At 49.6% G+C, this 16,091-nt stretch overlaps 2 protein-coding genes across 2 annotated transcripts in view; one reads left to right on the forward strand and one right to left on the reverse strand.

The window, feature by feature from the left end:
- Positions 1 to 11,971, forward strand: part of LOC105521724 (myosin-11-like) — a 47,999-nt gene extending 36,028 nt beyond the window's left edge. The window contains exons 19-21 of the mRNA XM_011956016.1: positions 3 to 214; positions 6,260 to 6,298; positions 11,023 to 11,971. Of these exons, the coding sequence (XP_011811406.1) occupies positions 3 to 214; positions 6,260 to 6,290 (243 nt within the window). The 3' untranslated portion in view covers positions 6,291 to 6,298; positions 11,023 to 11,971. The remainder of the gene's footprint in view (positions 1 to 2; positions 215 to 6,259; positions 6,299 to 11,022) is intronic.
- Positions 11,972 to 14,612: 2,641 nt separating this feature from the next.
- Positions 14,613 to 16,091, reverse strand: part of NDE1 (nudE neurodevelopment protein 1) — a 37,980-nt gene continuing 36,501 nt past the window's right edge. The window contains exon 8 of the mRNA XM_011956017.1: positions 14,613 to 15,347. Within this exon, the coding sequence (XP_011811407.1) occupies positions 15,254 to 15,347 (94 nt within the window). The 3' untranslated portion in view covers positions 14,613 to 15,253. The remainder of the gene's footprint in view (positions 15,348 to 16,091) is intronic.

Raw genomic sequence — 16,091 nt, forward strand, 5'->3', positions numbered from 1 at the left:
AGCCGGCCTCCCCTACCCACCCCTCCCACTCTCCTCGACAGGCAGAGAAAGGCAATGCCAGGGTCAAGCAGCTCAAGAGGCAGCTGGAGGAGGCCGAGGAGGAGTCCCAGCGCATCAACGCCAACCGCAGGAAGCTGCAGCGGGAGCTGGATGAGGCCACGGAGAGCAACGAAGCCATGGGCCGCGAGGTGAACGCCCTCAAGAGCAAGCTCAGGTGAGGAGCCCGTGGCCCAGGAAGACCCTGTCTCTCAGGCCAGAGAGAAGTGCTGGGGGCTCAGGCTCCCTTCGGCCTGCATACGCCCCCTGTGCCCACAGCCACCACTCCCTTCTGTGGTTTATTCCTGCTCCTCCTCAGTCACTAAGCTTAGTGTGGGCCAGGCACTGAGGCAGGCCCAGATGAGACCGGGGCCCTGCCTGGTAACAGCTTACCTTCTGGTTTCTTTAATGATCGACCATCTCCCATCCCATCCTCCAGGTGAGGAGGAGGAAGGGGCTATCCCCACTGTCTCCTCCAGCCTCTCCTTTATTGCATCACTGAGTCTTCATGGCATCCACTGAAGCTGCAACACCGCCCCCTGGCACTTCACGTCCTTCCTGACATGCTCTGCTCCTCCTTTCTCCCTCTCGGCACTGCTGCCATCTGGGCTGCATTATTCTCGGGTATGGGGGCTGTCCAGCATTCCCGTCAGTGGGAAAAAGATCCCTGAAAAGTAGCAGGTGCTTATATTCCTGGCCTCTACCCACCGGCTGCAGTAGCCCCCCACTCCACCACCCTGCACTGTGACAACCAACAATGTCTCTAGGTGTTGCCATAAGTCCTCTAGAGATGGGAGGGTACAGCTGCCCCCGCTGAGAATTCCTGCTGTCACTGGAGTGGGGGCTGTTTTCTCTCCCACGCCTCTGGTACCTTGGGGTGTCCCCACTGTTCCCAAGGGCTGCTTCTACCACCCTGTCCATCCATCCCAATTGGCTCCCTGGAGGTTTTAGCTCTGGGCTTCCTGTCTCCCATGTCACTCCTCACAGTTGTCCATGATTTCAACATCCATGTGGGCAACACAGCCTCTCGGTTCCTTGACTTTCCGGGTGATCCTGCTGCTTCTACCAGCCTAACCAGTGCTCCTAGGAGCCCTCACGATTTGACCCTCAGGAATCTCATTGTCTGCCTGGCGCCATCTTTGGCTCTGTCCCCAACGGGGTCTTCACTCCCTCAATGCCATCAGCCTCTGACCCAGTTCCAAACCAACCGTCTAGTAACCCCCGTCACAGAACCTCAACAGCCGGTTCCCCCTCTTGCATTGCTGCAATCACTTGGTGAAAGCACAACCCAAATGAAACTCAAGACTTGGCCGGGCACAGGGCTCACACCTATAACCCAGCACTTTGGGAGGCCAAGGCAGGTGGATGGCTTTCAGCTCAGGAGTTCAAGAGCAGCAAGACCCCATCGCCACAAAAAGCAAACAAAAATCAGCCAGGCGTGATGGCGCACACCTAAAATCCCAGCTACTCAGGAGACAGACATGTGAGGATCAGTGGAGCCCCAGAGGTCAAGGCTGCAGTGAGCCATGATCTAGCCACTGCACTTACCCTGGATGAGAGAGTGAGACCCTGTCTCAAAAAACCCAAAACCCATTCTCCACCTTTTCCCACAGAGCAGGCCTTGCTCAGGGGTCTCCCACACACCTCCCTTATCTTATCTCTCTGCTCTCTTCACTTTTTCTTTCAACTTATTATCGTTCCTCCTCATTGTCACTCTCAGCTGGGGACCTTACTTCCTACTTAAATCAAAAGCAGAAATGATCATGAAACGTGCACAAGCTCCCACTGCCTCATCACCCTACCTCCCTGCACTTCTGCACACTTCTACTTTTTTTCCATTTCTGTGCTGAACCCTCTGGCACCAACCAAGGCCAACACCTCCATTGGACCCAGCCCTCTTGTTCACTCAAGCACACGGCTCCAAAAATCCTTACTTTGCAAGGTTTTCTCTTTCATTTGCTCCATCAGCAAATGGAATAACCTCTTAGCCCCACATCTACCTTGCTACCCTTACTACAAAACTGTATGTGAATGCCGAAACCCCGTCTCTACCAAAAAATATAAAAATTAGGTGTGGCGGCACATGCCTGTAATCCCAGCTACTCAGGAGACTGAGGCACAAACAAGAATGGCTTAAAACCAGGAGACAGAGGTTGCAGTCCAGCCTGGGTGACAGAATGAGACTCGGTCTCAAAAAAAAAAAAAAAAAAAGTGAAGAGCTGCTGGTTCCCCTTGCCCCCACCCATCACTCTCCCAGAAGCCTCCCATGGGCGACACCAATGGCCAGATGTCCTCTGACAGGGCAGCAGCACGTGACGCAGCCCATCATGCCTCTGGCCTGATTCACTTGCTTGCCTGGACTTCCCAGACACCATTCTTGCCTGCTTGTGCCCCCGATCTGTGGGGTTGTCCCTCTTCCTCTCCTCTGCTGATCCCTCATCTCAAAACCTGCTTACCACCGGAGCGCCCTAGGGTATCAACTTAGTTCTCTTTTGAGATGCAGTCTTGCGCTGTTGCCCAGGCTGGAGTGCAGTAGCACTATCTCAGCTCACTGCAACCTACGCCTCCTGGTTCAAGCTATTTTCGGCTAATTTTTGTATTTTTAGTAGAGATGGGTTTCACCATGTTGCTCAGGCTGGTCTTGAACTCCTGACCTCGTGATCCACCTGCCTCGGCCTCCCAAAGTGCTGGGATTACAGGCGTGAGCCACCGCACCCGGCCTTAGTTCTCTTTTCATCTCTATCCCCTGTTCTAGGTGAGAGGCTCAACTAGTCTTGGCGCTTTAGAATTCCATCTGTATCTAATGACTCCTCAGTTCATCTTTGAGAAGCCCTAGCTTCTTCCTAGAACCTCAGACTGGCCTCCCATTCCCACATGGATGACTATAGGCAGCTCACACCAAACGTGCTGTACCCCAAGCCCTGACTGAATGAACCTCTTCACTTCCAAACTGGCCCCTCTCTCCAGCCGAGCAGCTAAAATGAAGTTGCCAGCAATTCAGATCACAAACCTCGTGATCCTTCTTAACATTTTGGTCTCCTTTATGCCCTACATCCCATCTGTGGGAGAATCTGGTCAACTTGCCCTAAACAATCCTGCCCAGGCTGGGTACAGTGGCTCACCCCTGAAATCCCAGCACTTTGGGAGGCCAACGCAGGTAGATCACGGGAGGTCAGGAGTTCAAGGCCAGCCTGACCAACATGGTGAAACGCCGTCTCCACTAAAAATACAAAAATCAGCCAGGTGTGGTGGGGTGTGCCTGTAATCCCAGCTACTCGGGAGGCTGAGGCAGGAGGATCGCTTGAAGCTGGGAGGCAGAGGTTACAGTGAGCCGAGATTGTGTCACTGCACTTCAGCCTGGGTGACAGAGCAAAATTCAATCTCAAAAAAAAAACTCCAATGTCTAGGACAGCACCAGGCCAAGTGAACCTTTATCCCTCGGGTCCCAGATATTTCCCCCGCTTCATTCTCATACCACCACAGCCCTGTGCTAAACCTCTTACCACCTTTAATACCAATGACTTTATCTTTTCAAGTTTTAATTATACATGCATATAATTGCAAATAAAACATACCACCCCTATATATTTAAACCAGCATCACCTCTATCAACGGGTCACAATGAAATTAATACAATGAAAAGAGTATCAAGTTCAGTATCTAGCTACTGTGGCCACAACTTCATCACCAAGACCTGAAGGCTACTTCTCCATTATAAAGGGAGTGACAACAGCCATTAGCCCCAAATAGGCTCTCTCTGACATAATCATTAGACCTGTTTTAAAAAAGTTGGAAAGGAAATGACTTTCTTAGGGTGCAGTTCAGTCACCGGATGGCACGCCTGGAAGCCATCTGAAATCACCTCTCGAGTTTGGGGACCACTGCACGAGACACGGAAAAATCCAAACCCCTCTGAAAAGGGGAAGAGAGCAGCTGAAGCAGGGCACCAAGCCTTCAGGGAAGAGCCCCACTCGCTGCAGGGCGAGGGCTTGTTGGACCCCCATGGACAGGAGAGAAACCAGGCCTAAGCTCCCACAGTACAGCTGGGGCCTGGAAGCATCTCCCATGGTTGAGGGAGAGCTGTTGTCACTGTAAAGACTCCTAGGAGCCAGGTGCGGTGGCTCTCGCCTGTAATCCCAGCACTTTGGGAGGCTGAGGTGGGTGGGTCACCTGAGGTCAGGAGTTCGAGACCAGCCTGGCCAACAAGGTGAAACCCCATCTCTACTAAAAGCACAAAAGTTAGCTGGGTGTGGTGGCGGATGACTGTAATCCCAGCTACTTGGGAGGCCGAGGCAGGAGACTCACTTGCAACCCAGGAGGTGGAGGCTGCAGTGAGCCAAGATTACGCCACTACACTCCAGCCTTCAGAGCAAGACTCTGTCCCCCAAGAAAAAAAACCCTTGGACGTGCTCTGCTGGCAACCGGTCCCCCTGCCCCTCCGGAGTGGCTGGGCTGAGGGATGGGGACACAGCCACTCTGACTCTCTACCCCACTGCTGTCTCTGGTTCCCTTTCTCAGGCCCAGTGATTTTAATTTTAATTTTTATTTATTTTTAGATAGAGTCTAGCTCTGTCGCCAGGCTGGAGTGCAATGGCGTGATCCCAGCTCACTGCAACCTCCGCCTCACGGGTTCAAGCACTTCTCCTGCCTCAGCCTCTCAAGTAGCTGGGATTCAGGAGCGCACCACCATGTCTGGCTCATTTTTGTATGTTTAGTAGAGACAGGGTTTTACCATGTTGTCCAGGCTGGTCTCAACCTCCTGGCCTCACATGATCTGCCTGCCTTGGCCTCCCAAAGTGCTGGGGTTACAGGCATGAGCCACTGCACCCGGCCGGCCCAGTGATTCTTGAGCACACACTGGATATCCCCCGTGGACTCTGTCCCAGACACTTGAGCCTCTTTGGGCAGCCAAGGGCAGAGTGGGACAAAAAGACCGTTTTTGCCAGTTCCGACATGAACACACACGTAATGCAGGTCGAAGGTCTGTCCTGCCTTCTTTTTTAGGTGCACAAAAACGTAAAACTGGGCACTAGGGCCCTAAGGGAGGTTGGTAAGCATACCTGGCTCCTCAGCCAAGAAGGAATTGCAGTGCAAATTTCACCAAGTTTTATCAGCCAGACACATCTCAACGCAAGCCTTACTCTAAAGCCAGACCCACTTACCTACCACTTGGTACACTGCCGGTTACCTCCGACAAGAGCTGCACAAGGCCTCCACCTCTCCCCTCTTGCTAGAGGCCCCAAAGCGAATGAAGAGGAAGTAATCATAAATCAAGGGAGATGTGGCTGCAGGTGCCTTGCCTGGGGCTGTTGGCTTCTGTTCCGACACTGATTTTTCAAACTAGCTTGCTCAAATGCTTTTACTTCCCTGAACAGGTATGCAATCATGGGATTTATAGGAGGTTCTTAAAAGTAGCTCTAAAGGACAGACATTTTCCTTTCTATTTAAAAACCTAGGCTGGGTGCGGTGGCTCACACCTGTTATCTCGGCGCTCTGGGAGGCCGAGGTGGGTGGATCACCTGAGGTCAGGAGTTTGAGACCAGCCTGGCCAACGTGGTAAAACTCCGTCTCTACTAAAAATACAAAAATTAGCCGGCCATGGTGGTGCATGCCTGTAATCCCCAGCTACTTGGGAGGCTGAGGCAGGAGAATCACTTGAACCCAGGAGGCGGAGGTTGCAGTGAGCAGAGATAGATCACGCCACTGCACTCCAGCCTGGGTGACAGAGGATCAAAAAACTGCTTATCATGTACCAGCCTCACCAAGGGCTCTTGGCATCAGATGACTCACTGCAAGGTTGACTTAAGGATGCCTTTAATGCCAGGTGTGGTGGTTCATGCCTGTAATCCCAAATCCCAGCACTTTGGGAGGTCAAGGCAGGAGGATCACTTGATGTCAGGAGTTCGAGACCAGCCTGGCCAACATAGTGCAACCCCATCTATACTAAAAATACAAAAATTAGCCAAGCATGGTGGGGCATGCCTGTAATCCCAGCTACTCGCAAGGCTGAGGTGAGGGGATCGCTTGAATCCGGGACTTAGAGGTTGCAGTGAACCAAGATCGCAGCCCTGCACTCCAGCCTGGGTGACAGAGCGAGACTCCGTCTCAAAAAAAAAGTGCCTTTAATTATTAAAGCAAATGTCTTTAACAATTAAGAATATACTTAACTGGGCTCCTTTTCGTTTTTTGATGGTAACCTCCGGGGATTCTCTCTCTGTTTCAGAGGGCCCCCCCCACAGGAAACTTCGCAATGATGCACCAGGTATCATGCCTTCAGCTTCGCAGCTATGTGTTGTCTCAGTATCCATTTCCTTTCTGCCCAGTGCACCCCTCTGCCCACCCCGATTTTTAAACCCTTGCACATTTCCACGAGATTCCTGCAAAATCTGAAGGCTTGGATATCTTAGTGCAAAGCTGTCTTTCATTGAAACCAAGATCAGGATGACAAATTGACCTCATCTCTTGACCCACTGTCCTTCCTGACTCTGGGCAGTGCATGTGACATGACACCCAACAGTGTGCCCTTATCACTGCATCTTGACGAGACGTCAGAGGCTGTGTGTGGCTCGGATTTTTCTTCATGCCAAAAGCCACTCTTACACTGTTAGGGCACTCAGCAGTGCTGTCCTCCCTTGTCCAGTGAAGATACTCCACTGCGTGAATATGACAGTTCCACTATCTGGGCACATTCCTAGAGAATGTACTTGGCTTCTAGTTAGCTGGTCTGGGTCACAAGTCAGAAATCACAAAGTTCATGGTAACTGCAGCGCAGCAACCAGTCCTCCCACGATTCAGCTTTCACAGGCTTGTCCGCAAAGGAAATGAGCTCACTGCGATGTCTGACAAATGCCGGGGGCTGCACGTGGCTTGAGTGATGTCTAACTACAAACTGCATTTTCAGCACATGGGGTGGAAGCTGACCACCGCAAAGCCAAGCACAGTCCTGGCAGAGCCTTTTCTGGAGACTTCACGGGCACGTCCATGTTCAGGGAATGGGGAATGGACACCTAAGACTCGAGGATGCACACAGGGCCCTTCCCAAAGAGGTCTCTGCTTCTCTGGGACTTGAAAAACGTTTTGTTTTGTTTTGTTTTTTGAGACGGAGTCCCGCTGTCTCCCAGGCTGGAGTGCAATGGCGCAATCTTGGCTCACTGCAACTTCCGCCTCCCAGATTCAAGCGATTCTCCTACCTCAGCCTTCTGAGTAGCTGGGATTACAAGAACCCGCCACCTCGCCCAGCTAATTTTTGTATTTTTATTAGAGATAGGATATCACCAGGTTGGCCGTTGATCTCCAACTCCTGACTTCAGGTGATCCGTGCATCTTGGCCTCCCAAAAGGCTGGGATTACGGGCATGATGAACTACTTTTCATAGGTGAAGTTAGGCAATGTGGATCTGACTTCTTTCACCTCATGGAGAGGCCAAACCAACCGTCATTTGTGTGCATCTTCATTTTTGGAGAATCTGTTTTGCTGTCACCACCAAAATACTTAAATTTTAGCATGGGGTGAGGTCTTGTTAAGAGCCAGTTTTATGGGGGAGCAGATGAGGCTCTGGGACACTTCGAGCAGCTCTCCTGCTGGCTCATTGGGATCACAGGATAAGCCGAATTCCAGGGTTGGCTGAAGTGCAGAACCCACCAGTCAGTGGGAAACCAAGTCCTTGCAAAGCAGCAGGTGCTTACATTCAAGTTGATTCCTGAGGCCTTGGATAAGCTGGGTCCAGGAATAGAATCCAAATGCTAGGCCAGGCGCAGTGTCTCACGCCTATAATCCCAGCACTTTGGGAGACCGAGGCAGATGAATCACTTGAGGTCAGGAATTCAAGACCAGCCTGGCCAACATGGTGAAACCTCGTCTCTACTAAAAATACAAAAATTAGCCAGGTGAGGTGGCACACATATGTAGTCCCAGTTACTCAGAAGGCTGAGGCAAAAGAATTGCTTGAACCTGGGAGGCAGAGGCTGGTGTGAGCCAAGATTGCACCACTGCACTCTAGCCTGGGTGAGACAGTGAAACTCCATCTCAAAAAAAAAAAAAAAAAACACACACACACACACAAAAACCAGATTCTCCAGGATCCGGCCCTCTAGAGAGAGGGTCCCTTAGTTCCTGTAACAGGTATAGTTGGTGCCAACCTTGGTCTAGAATTTGAAACCAGTTCCAAGAAAAGCACTTGAGCCAAAACAGAGTGTCTTGCAGGCTGACAGCCAAGCAAGCAGCTTCCAATGACCCAGGGCACAATGTATTCTTAGGTCAAGGGAGGCAAGGGAGCAAATTTATCCATTAAGCTTTTCCAGTTGGCAAATGGACTCTTCCAAGAGCCAAAAAGTATGTGCCTGGAGCACTAATGAGAAGGTTAGGGACTACTTCCCAGCTCCAGGTTAACTCACTTGGGTTTTTTTTTTTTTTAAAGACGGTCTTGCTGTCGCCCAGGCTGAAGTGCAATGGCGCAATGTTGGCTCATTACAGCTTTTGCCTACTGGGTTCAAGTGATTCTCCTGCCTCAGCCTCCTGTGTAGCTGGGATGACAGGCGCCCACGACCATGCCCGTCTAATTTTGTATTTTTACTAGAAATGGGGTTTCACCATGTCGGCCAGGATGGTCTCCAACAAATGACCTCAAAAGCGATCCACCCCGCCTTGGCCTCCCAAAGTGCTGGGATTACAGGCATGAGCTGCTGCACCCAGCCAGCCCATCAGGTTTTGAAGCTGGAGTTAAGGAAGCGAGCTGTGTGAGGAGCATACAGGGAACGGCCAAACTGCTGCTGCTGTCTGCTCTGAATTTGGGGAACCTTCTGAGTCAAGTGCTTGGAAGACAGTGCTAAAAGAAAGACTTGAGGGTCATGTCTAGAGAGAGAAGGATGGCGAGTTCTCTAGTAGGGCTGCAAGTCCAGAAGCTTCTCTCTGAAGCTGGACTAGGAGTGTTTACTCTGGAGTGGCTGCAACTTTTAAGTATTTATTCCTGATTCCTGCACTGCCGGAAGCCCCATCCTTTACAGCCAGGTGGGCTTTCCCAGCTGGGGTCTCTCCCATCTTCTGTCAACAAAAGGGTCATATTGGGAGTTCCTCTTCTCAGCAATCATGAATCTCTGGGTCTTTCTTATGCCTCTGATCTTACCTGAGTTGTTCCTTTTTTTGAGACGAAGTCTCGCACTGTTGCCCAGGCTGGAGTGCAGTGGCACCATCTCAGCTCACTGCAAGCTCCACTCCCCAGGTTCATGCCATTCTCCTGCCTCAGCTTCCGAGTAGCTGGGACTATAGGTGCCCGCCACCACACCTGGCTAATTTTTTTGTATTTTTAGTAGAGACGGGGTTTCGCCATGTTGGCCAGGCTGGTCTCTAACTCCTGACCTCAGGTGATCTGCCCGATTCGGCCTCCCAAAGTGCTGGGATTACAGGCGTGAGCCACCGTGCCCGGCCGAGTTGTTCCTTTTGACTCAAGAATCAGTCACTGAGTTGTGTTCATCCTTGTGGCTTCTTGTCCAGCCTTTGTGTAGGGAGCAAAAGTCTGCTTGTTTTTTTGATGTCCTAAAATAAGACCTGTCTTCCAATTCAGGTCAAGCAGGGCCACATGGCCAGAACCCAACATGATTATTTGTTGCAATCGCTGAAAAGAGTTAAGTGTTTCTTCCTAACAGTGCAGGTCAGCAGCAAGGCGGGGTCTGATTTTTCCTCCTTCTGCCCACTCCCTTCCTCCTACCCAAAGTCTCCCCTCACATGACCAGCCCTTCTTGTGAAGTCCAAGTGATAAACTTAGAGAACCAGGGCAGAGAGATGGGAGTAGTAAGGAGAGAGAGAGGGGTGTCCTACCGGCTGGAGCTAAAATCCACCTTGGAGGCCAGGCACACTGGCACACACCTCTAATCCCAACACTGTGAGAGGCTGAGACAGGTGGATTGTTTGAGGCCAGGAGTTCGAGACCAGTCCGCGTCACATGGCAAAATCCCCCCTCTACTGAAAATACAAAAATTAGCCAGGCGTGGTGGTGTGTGCGTGCCTGTATGCCCAGCTACTCAGGAGGCTGAGGTTTAAGGATTGCGAGAACCCAGGAGGTGGAGGTTACAGTGAGCCAAGATCATGCCACTGCACTCCAGCCCGGTGACCGAGACTCTTAAAACTTTTTTAAATCCACTTTGGAGGCCAGGTGTGGTGGCCCACACCTGTAATGCCAGCACTTTGGGAGACCAAGTTAGGAGCACTGCTTGAGCTCAGGAGTTCAAGACCAGCCTGGGCAACAATATCGAGACCTCATCTCAATAAAATAATCCACCTTGGATTAACACGTATCATCTCCTTTTCTAATAATCATTGGGCACCTGTTTTATGCCATGTGTGGTGTGTTCCACGGTTAGCAAAACAGATGCAGCAGTCCCTGCAGTGGGGAACACTCAGTCCAGGAAGCTCCATACCAGCAAGAGGCGCTGTCCCGCCTTTTAACCAGGGAGCCCCTCTGTGTCCCTCACCTCCCCCTCTCTCAAGGCTGCCCTTGTCCATTTCACCTTCCAATTCAAACCTTGAAAATCCACCTCTAAGGCGAATGGGGGTGAGGACATACAGAAAAAAAACAGTATGTTCTCTCCATCTCTGCCCTATGGGCTATGAATAAAGTCAGAAGACAAAATCCCCTACTTGGTTTTTGGGTTTTTTTTTTCCTATTCTAAATCAAAGACCAGAATCCTGGGGGTTCTCAAATGACCAAGCCTGACATTTTTAAAAGCAGATAGTCTTGCCTTGAAAAACCTTTTCCACTCCCCACAACCAATTTCAGCGGATTAAATTCAATCAATCATGCCTTAAGACTGGCCAGGATTTGTTGACGACAACTTGAATATCTGCATCTTATTTGTGCCGTGTTTTCTGTCATAAAAAAATAGATGTATATTGCAATAGGACTACAGCTACAAGTTTAAAATAGATTGATAAAAAATCTATCCCAACCATGAAGGATTCTTTGCTAAAGAAATGTTTTCTTACAACCCACAGGCGAGGAAACGAGACCTCTTTCGTTCCTTCTAGAAGATCTGGAGGACGTAGAGTTATTGAAAATGCAGACGGTTCTGAGGAGGAAATGGACACTCGAGATGCAGACTTCAATGGAACCAAGGCCAGTGAATAAGCAACTTTCTAGAGTTTTGCACCACGGCAAGAAAAACCAAAAACCAAAGAACCCAAAACAAAGCAAAACCCAGCAGACTGTACTTAGCATTGTCTAAATCCATTCTCAAATTCCAAACATCACCGACACCTTTCACACAAGAAATATAAAAACCACCACCCTCCAGTCTGGGCAACATAGTGAAACCTTGTCTATCCAAAAATTTAAAAATAAGCTGGGCGTGGTGGTACACGCCTGTGGTCCCAGCTACTACAGAGGCTGAGCCAGGAGGATCGCTGAGCCCAGGAGTTCAAAAATGCAGTGAGCTATAATTGCATCACTGTACTCCAGCCTGGGCAACAGAGATCCTGTCTCAACAACCACCACCCCGCCCACTACCCCTGTATTCAAGGTATAAATTGAAGTTTGTATGATGTAAAAGATGAGAAAAACCCAACAGGAAACAGACACATCCTCCAGTTCTATGGATTGTGCAGACATTGAGTTTTTAGAAAAACATATCCATGGTAACTGGTCCCTGGCAATTTTGTTTACATGAAATGGGGAGAAAGTCACCGAAATGGGTGTCGCCGCCCCCCCGCTCCCTTCATTCCCTAACCTGCGAACCTTTCCAACTTCTTATATCAGGCCTTTGAGACTTCTTTCCTCCTCTCCTGGTTTCCACACCTCAGACACGCACAGTTCACCAAGTGCCTTCTGTAGCCACATGAATTGAAAAGGAGACGCTGCTCCCACGGAGGGGAGCAGGAATGCTGCACTGTTTACACCCTGACTGTGCTTAGAAACACTTTCACTAATAAACGGTTATAAATCACAGTGTCGTTGGCTTTTCTGTTGAGCTGTCTTCTAGAGAGAAAAAGAAGTTGGAGAAAGCTGGGTTTTGCTTCATTGTCCCAAAGACACTCTGATGTCAGGGTTATTTCATGAATGGAGAAACTGAGGCCTAGAGAGGTGAAATCAATTGCCTATGACCCTACAGCCAGCAAAAGAGCAGAGCAGAGCCACAAAGTGAGACTGTCTCTAAGGGGGTTATTGGGCCGTTCAGCGGGGAGGGCGGGGGAAGAGAAATAAGGTGATGTGTGGTCCAAGAGCCACTGCCCCCTGCCCTTGAACATGTCTGGGAAGAACATCTTCACTTATCAAAACCAGTATCACATGAAAAACATAGGATTTCCTTGATTTTTTAAATTAAAACACAAGGTCTTCCCAATGAGTCAGCAAACACTTTCTAGAAAAAGGTCAGATGGTGGCTGGGTACAGTGGCTCACACCTGTAATCCCAGCACTTTGGGAGGCCGAGATGGGAAGATCACTTGAGGCCAGAAGTTGGAAACCAGCCTGGCTAACAGAGACCCCCATCCCTATAAAAAAAAAAAAAAAAAAGTTTTTGTAAGTAAACCAGGCAGGATAGTGCACACACCTGTACCCCCAACTACTTGGAAGGCTGAGGCAGAAGGATGTGAGCCATGAGTTCGAGGCTGCAGTGAGCTATGATCACGCCACTGCACGGCAGCCTAGGCAACAGTAAGACCCTGTCTCACACACCACCACCACCCAGTCAGATAATATTTTAGCGTTTACAGGCTACATATGGTCTGGCCGAATATTCTTTTTTACAACAACCCTTAAAAACGTAATAAATCATTCTTAGAGTAAGGGCCATAAAAACAAGCTATAGACCCTGTCCTTCTTTCAGCTTGTTTTAGACAGACATGCCTGCAAGGCTCTGTTCAACACAAACGATGCGGTATACCACCAACTCCGTGGGATCAGACAGATTTGGGAGACAGGAAACACGGAAACGGAGGACTCCACCCTGCGACCAGATGCTAATATGCCTTGAATGACGCACAAACGTATCCCATGTACATTTCTAAAAACTCAGCTTGAATAGAAAATTTTAAAAAGATTTTTTCACATTTTATGACTTGGCTAAAAAAAATTTTTCACCACTCTATGAGAAAACATGGAAGTACAAACATACAAAGCCTCTTTGACCACCAGCCCAAACCAGTTCAACAATCACTTCTGTTGATTTTATTGATCTTTTAAAAAAATAAAAGGACATCTTTTACGGATACAGGTTAGGATGTTTCTAGGGTAAGAAACCCACCATCGCAGCTTAATTCTCTGTGGAATTTCAGTAGCACTTGGAAAGTTCTGCTTTCAACCTGAAATTTTTGCTGTTCTTCCAGAAAATAACTTAGTAACAAAATGAAGGCCGTGAAGCTGCAGGCACACTCCAGAAATTAGTGTGTTCTTTAACTTGTGTCCCAAACAGACAGCAGTTCCTAACACGCAGTGATGAGTGGACACACCGTGGTGTGTTGGAAATCCCGTGTTCACGTCTTTGACAAGGAAGCTTCCAACAATGATCTCGTGCTTTATTCTTACTTGAAGATCACCCTGGTTACTTCATTATGACTTTGAATGAAGTCCTGCTTAGTGGCTGCATTACCATGGCCACCCCCAAAGACCCTTCAGGGTCCTGAGGCAGAATTCCCCCCGCCCCACCAGGGGACTCAGGAAAATGAATGATTGCAATTTGCCAAAAGAGGACCGATTTCCCACTGACGCTGGTTGGTCTGGAAAATTACTCTGAAAACTCAAACACACCTCTAGAAATCTCAATGAGAAGCAGGTTAGTCTCAGAAGTTTATGCCACTTTTTTTTTTTTTTTTTTGGAGATGGAGTCTCGCTCTGTTGCCCAGGCTGGAGCACAGTGGCGCCCTCTTGGCTCACTGCAACCTCCGCCTCCCAGGTTCAAGCAATTCTCCTATCTCAGCCTCCTGAGTAGCTGGAATTACAGGTGCCCACCACTGCACCCAGCTAATTTTTTGTATTATTAGTAGAGATGGGGTTTCAACCATGTTGGCCAGGCTGTTCTTAAACTCCTGACCTCAGGTGATCCACCCACCTCGGACTCCCAAAGTGCTAGGATTATAGGCCTAAGCCACCACGTCCGGCCTATTCCACAGTTTTTAAAAAGGCATGTAACCGTTATGTTCTTGGTTATTAGACATGATTTCAGTACACCACAAAGCACTGGGAGATTTTGTTCTGGAAGACAATTCCAGCTGGTTGGGCGCTAGGGGAAAAGTCTCTGAGAGAAGCTCCATCCCACATTTAAGGAGACCTGGGACATTAACACCACCTGTCAAGACCAATCAGGGGCCAGGCACGGTGACTCACGCCTGTAATTCCAGCACTCTGGGAGGCTGAGACCGGAGGATCACTTGAGGCCAGGAGTTCAAGACCAGCCTGGCCAACATGGTGAAACCCCGTTTCTCACTTAAAAATACAAAATTAGCAGATGTAGTGGCACACTCCTGTAGTCCCAGCTACTCAGGAGGCTGAGATAGGAGAATGGCTTGAACCTGGGAGGCAGAGGCTGCAGTGAGCCAAAATCGCACCACTGCACTCCAGCCTGGACGAGAGAAGGCAAGAGCATGACTGTCTCAAAAAAGAAAAAAAAAAAAAGACCAATCAGGACTCTGCTTGGGTTAGCTCAACATGATGGGGTATGGGAGCAACGGTTCACGCTTGAAATCCTAGCAGTCTGGGAGGCCGAGGTGGGAGGATCACTTGAGGCCAGGAGTTCAAGACCACCCTGGGCAACATGGCAAAACCACGTCTCTACTAAAAATACAAAAAATTTAGCCAGGCCTGGTGGTGGGTGCCTGTCATCCCAGCTACCTGGAAGACTCAGGCACTAGAACGGTTTGAACCCAGGAGGCGGAGGCTGCAGTGAGCTGAGATCATGCCACTGCACTCCAGCCTGGGCGACACAGTGAGACTCTATCTCAAAAACAGCAACAACAGGGTAGCCTCATCACCAACACCTTAGAGCCCTTCCCAGACAGCCCCATTTGTCCCTCTTTGCAATGCACACAGTGGCAGGCAGGGATGAGGAGACATTTCCCAGGGACAAACCCCAGAGCACAGGTGATGGCCTCAGTCATTGGCTTGGGCCGCAAAGCGAACTATGGAGACTGCTCTTATTTCTCAAACTAACTTAAAATAAAACCTAGTGTAAAAAAGACGACAAAAGGAAACGACTCCCACACCGACAGCAAGCGCTTCAGCTTCCGTGGTTTTCCTAAAGCAACATCTTGACTACCCCCTGGGCTGACGGCAGCGGCAATGAAGACATGTGTGAAGGCGGCTTCCCAAATTCCAGGCGCTTCCCCAACCTTCAGACAGAGCAAACCAAATTAAGCTGACATGACAGCTGTGAGAAACTGGCTAGCACTGGGGCCCACAGAGTTATAGGGGTGAACATCAAGAGTCGGGAGCAGGGTCTCACAGGGCCTCAATTTTCTCTCCTGTGAAATGAAGAAGACGACACTGGCTACCTGACTCTCAGACTCCAAGGTCACACAAAACGCCCAGTCTCACACCCACTAGAAAAATCCATCTCTTACCTATTGTTTATTTTACAGCCTGGGCAACACAGTGAGACCCTGTCTCTACAAAAAATGCAAACAAAAATTAGCTGGGTGTGGTGGCCTGCATGTGTAGTCCCAGCTACTTGGGAGGCTGAGGTGGAAGGATCGCTTGAGCCGGGAAGGTGGAGGTTGCAGTGAGCCAAGATCACGCCACTGCAGTCTAGCCTGGGACAGAGCGAGACCCTGTCTCAAAAAAAAGGCCAGGCATGACGGCTCATGCTTGTAATTCCCAGCGCTTGGGAGGCCAAGGTGGGAGGATCGCCTGGAAAATCAACCAGAAAACTCACCTCTAGAAATCTCAATGAGAAGCAGACTATACTCTCAGAGGTATATTCTCAAACTCAAAGCCAGGAGGTTTGAGACCAGTCTGGGCAACACAGCAAGACTTTCCATAAAACATAAAAAAAATTAGCCAGGGGCAGTGTGGTGTGTACCTGCAGTCCCAGCTACTTGGGAGGTTGAGGCAAGATGGCCTGAGCCCAAGAAGAT

Source organism: Colobus angolensis, unplaced genomic scaffold (assembly GCF_000951035.1).
Source record: "Colobus angolensis palliatus isolate OR3802 unplaced genomic scaffold, Cang.pa_1.0 Scaffold406, whole genome shotgun sequence".
NCBI classification, from domain to species: domain Eukaryota; kingdom Metazoa; phylum Chordata; class Mammalia; order Primates; family Cercopithecidae; genus Colobus; species Colobus angolensis.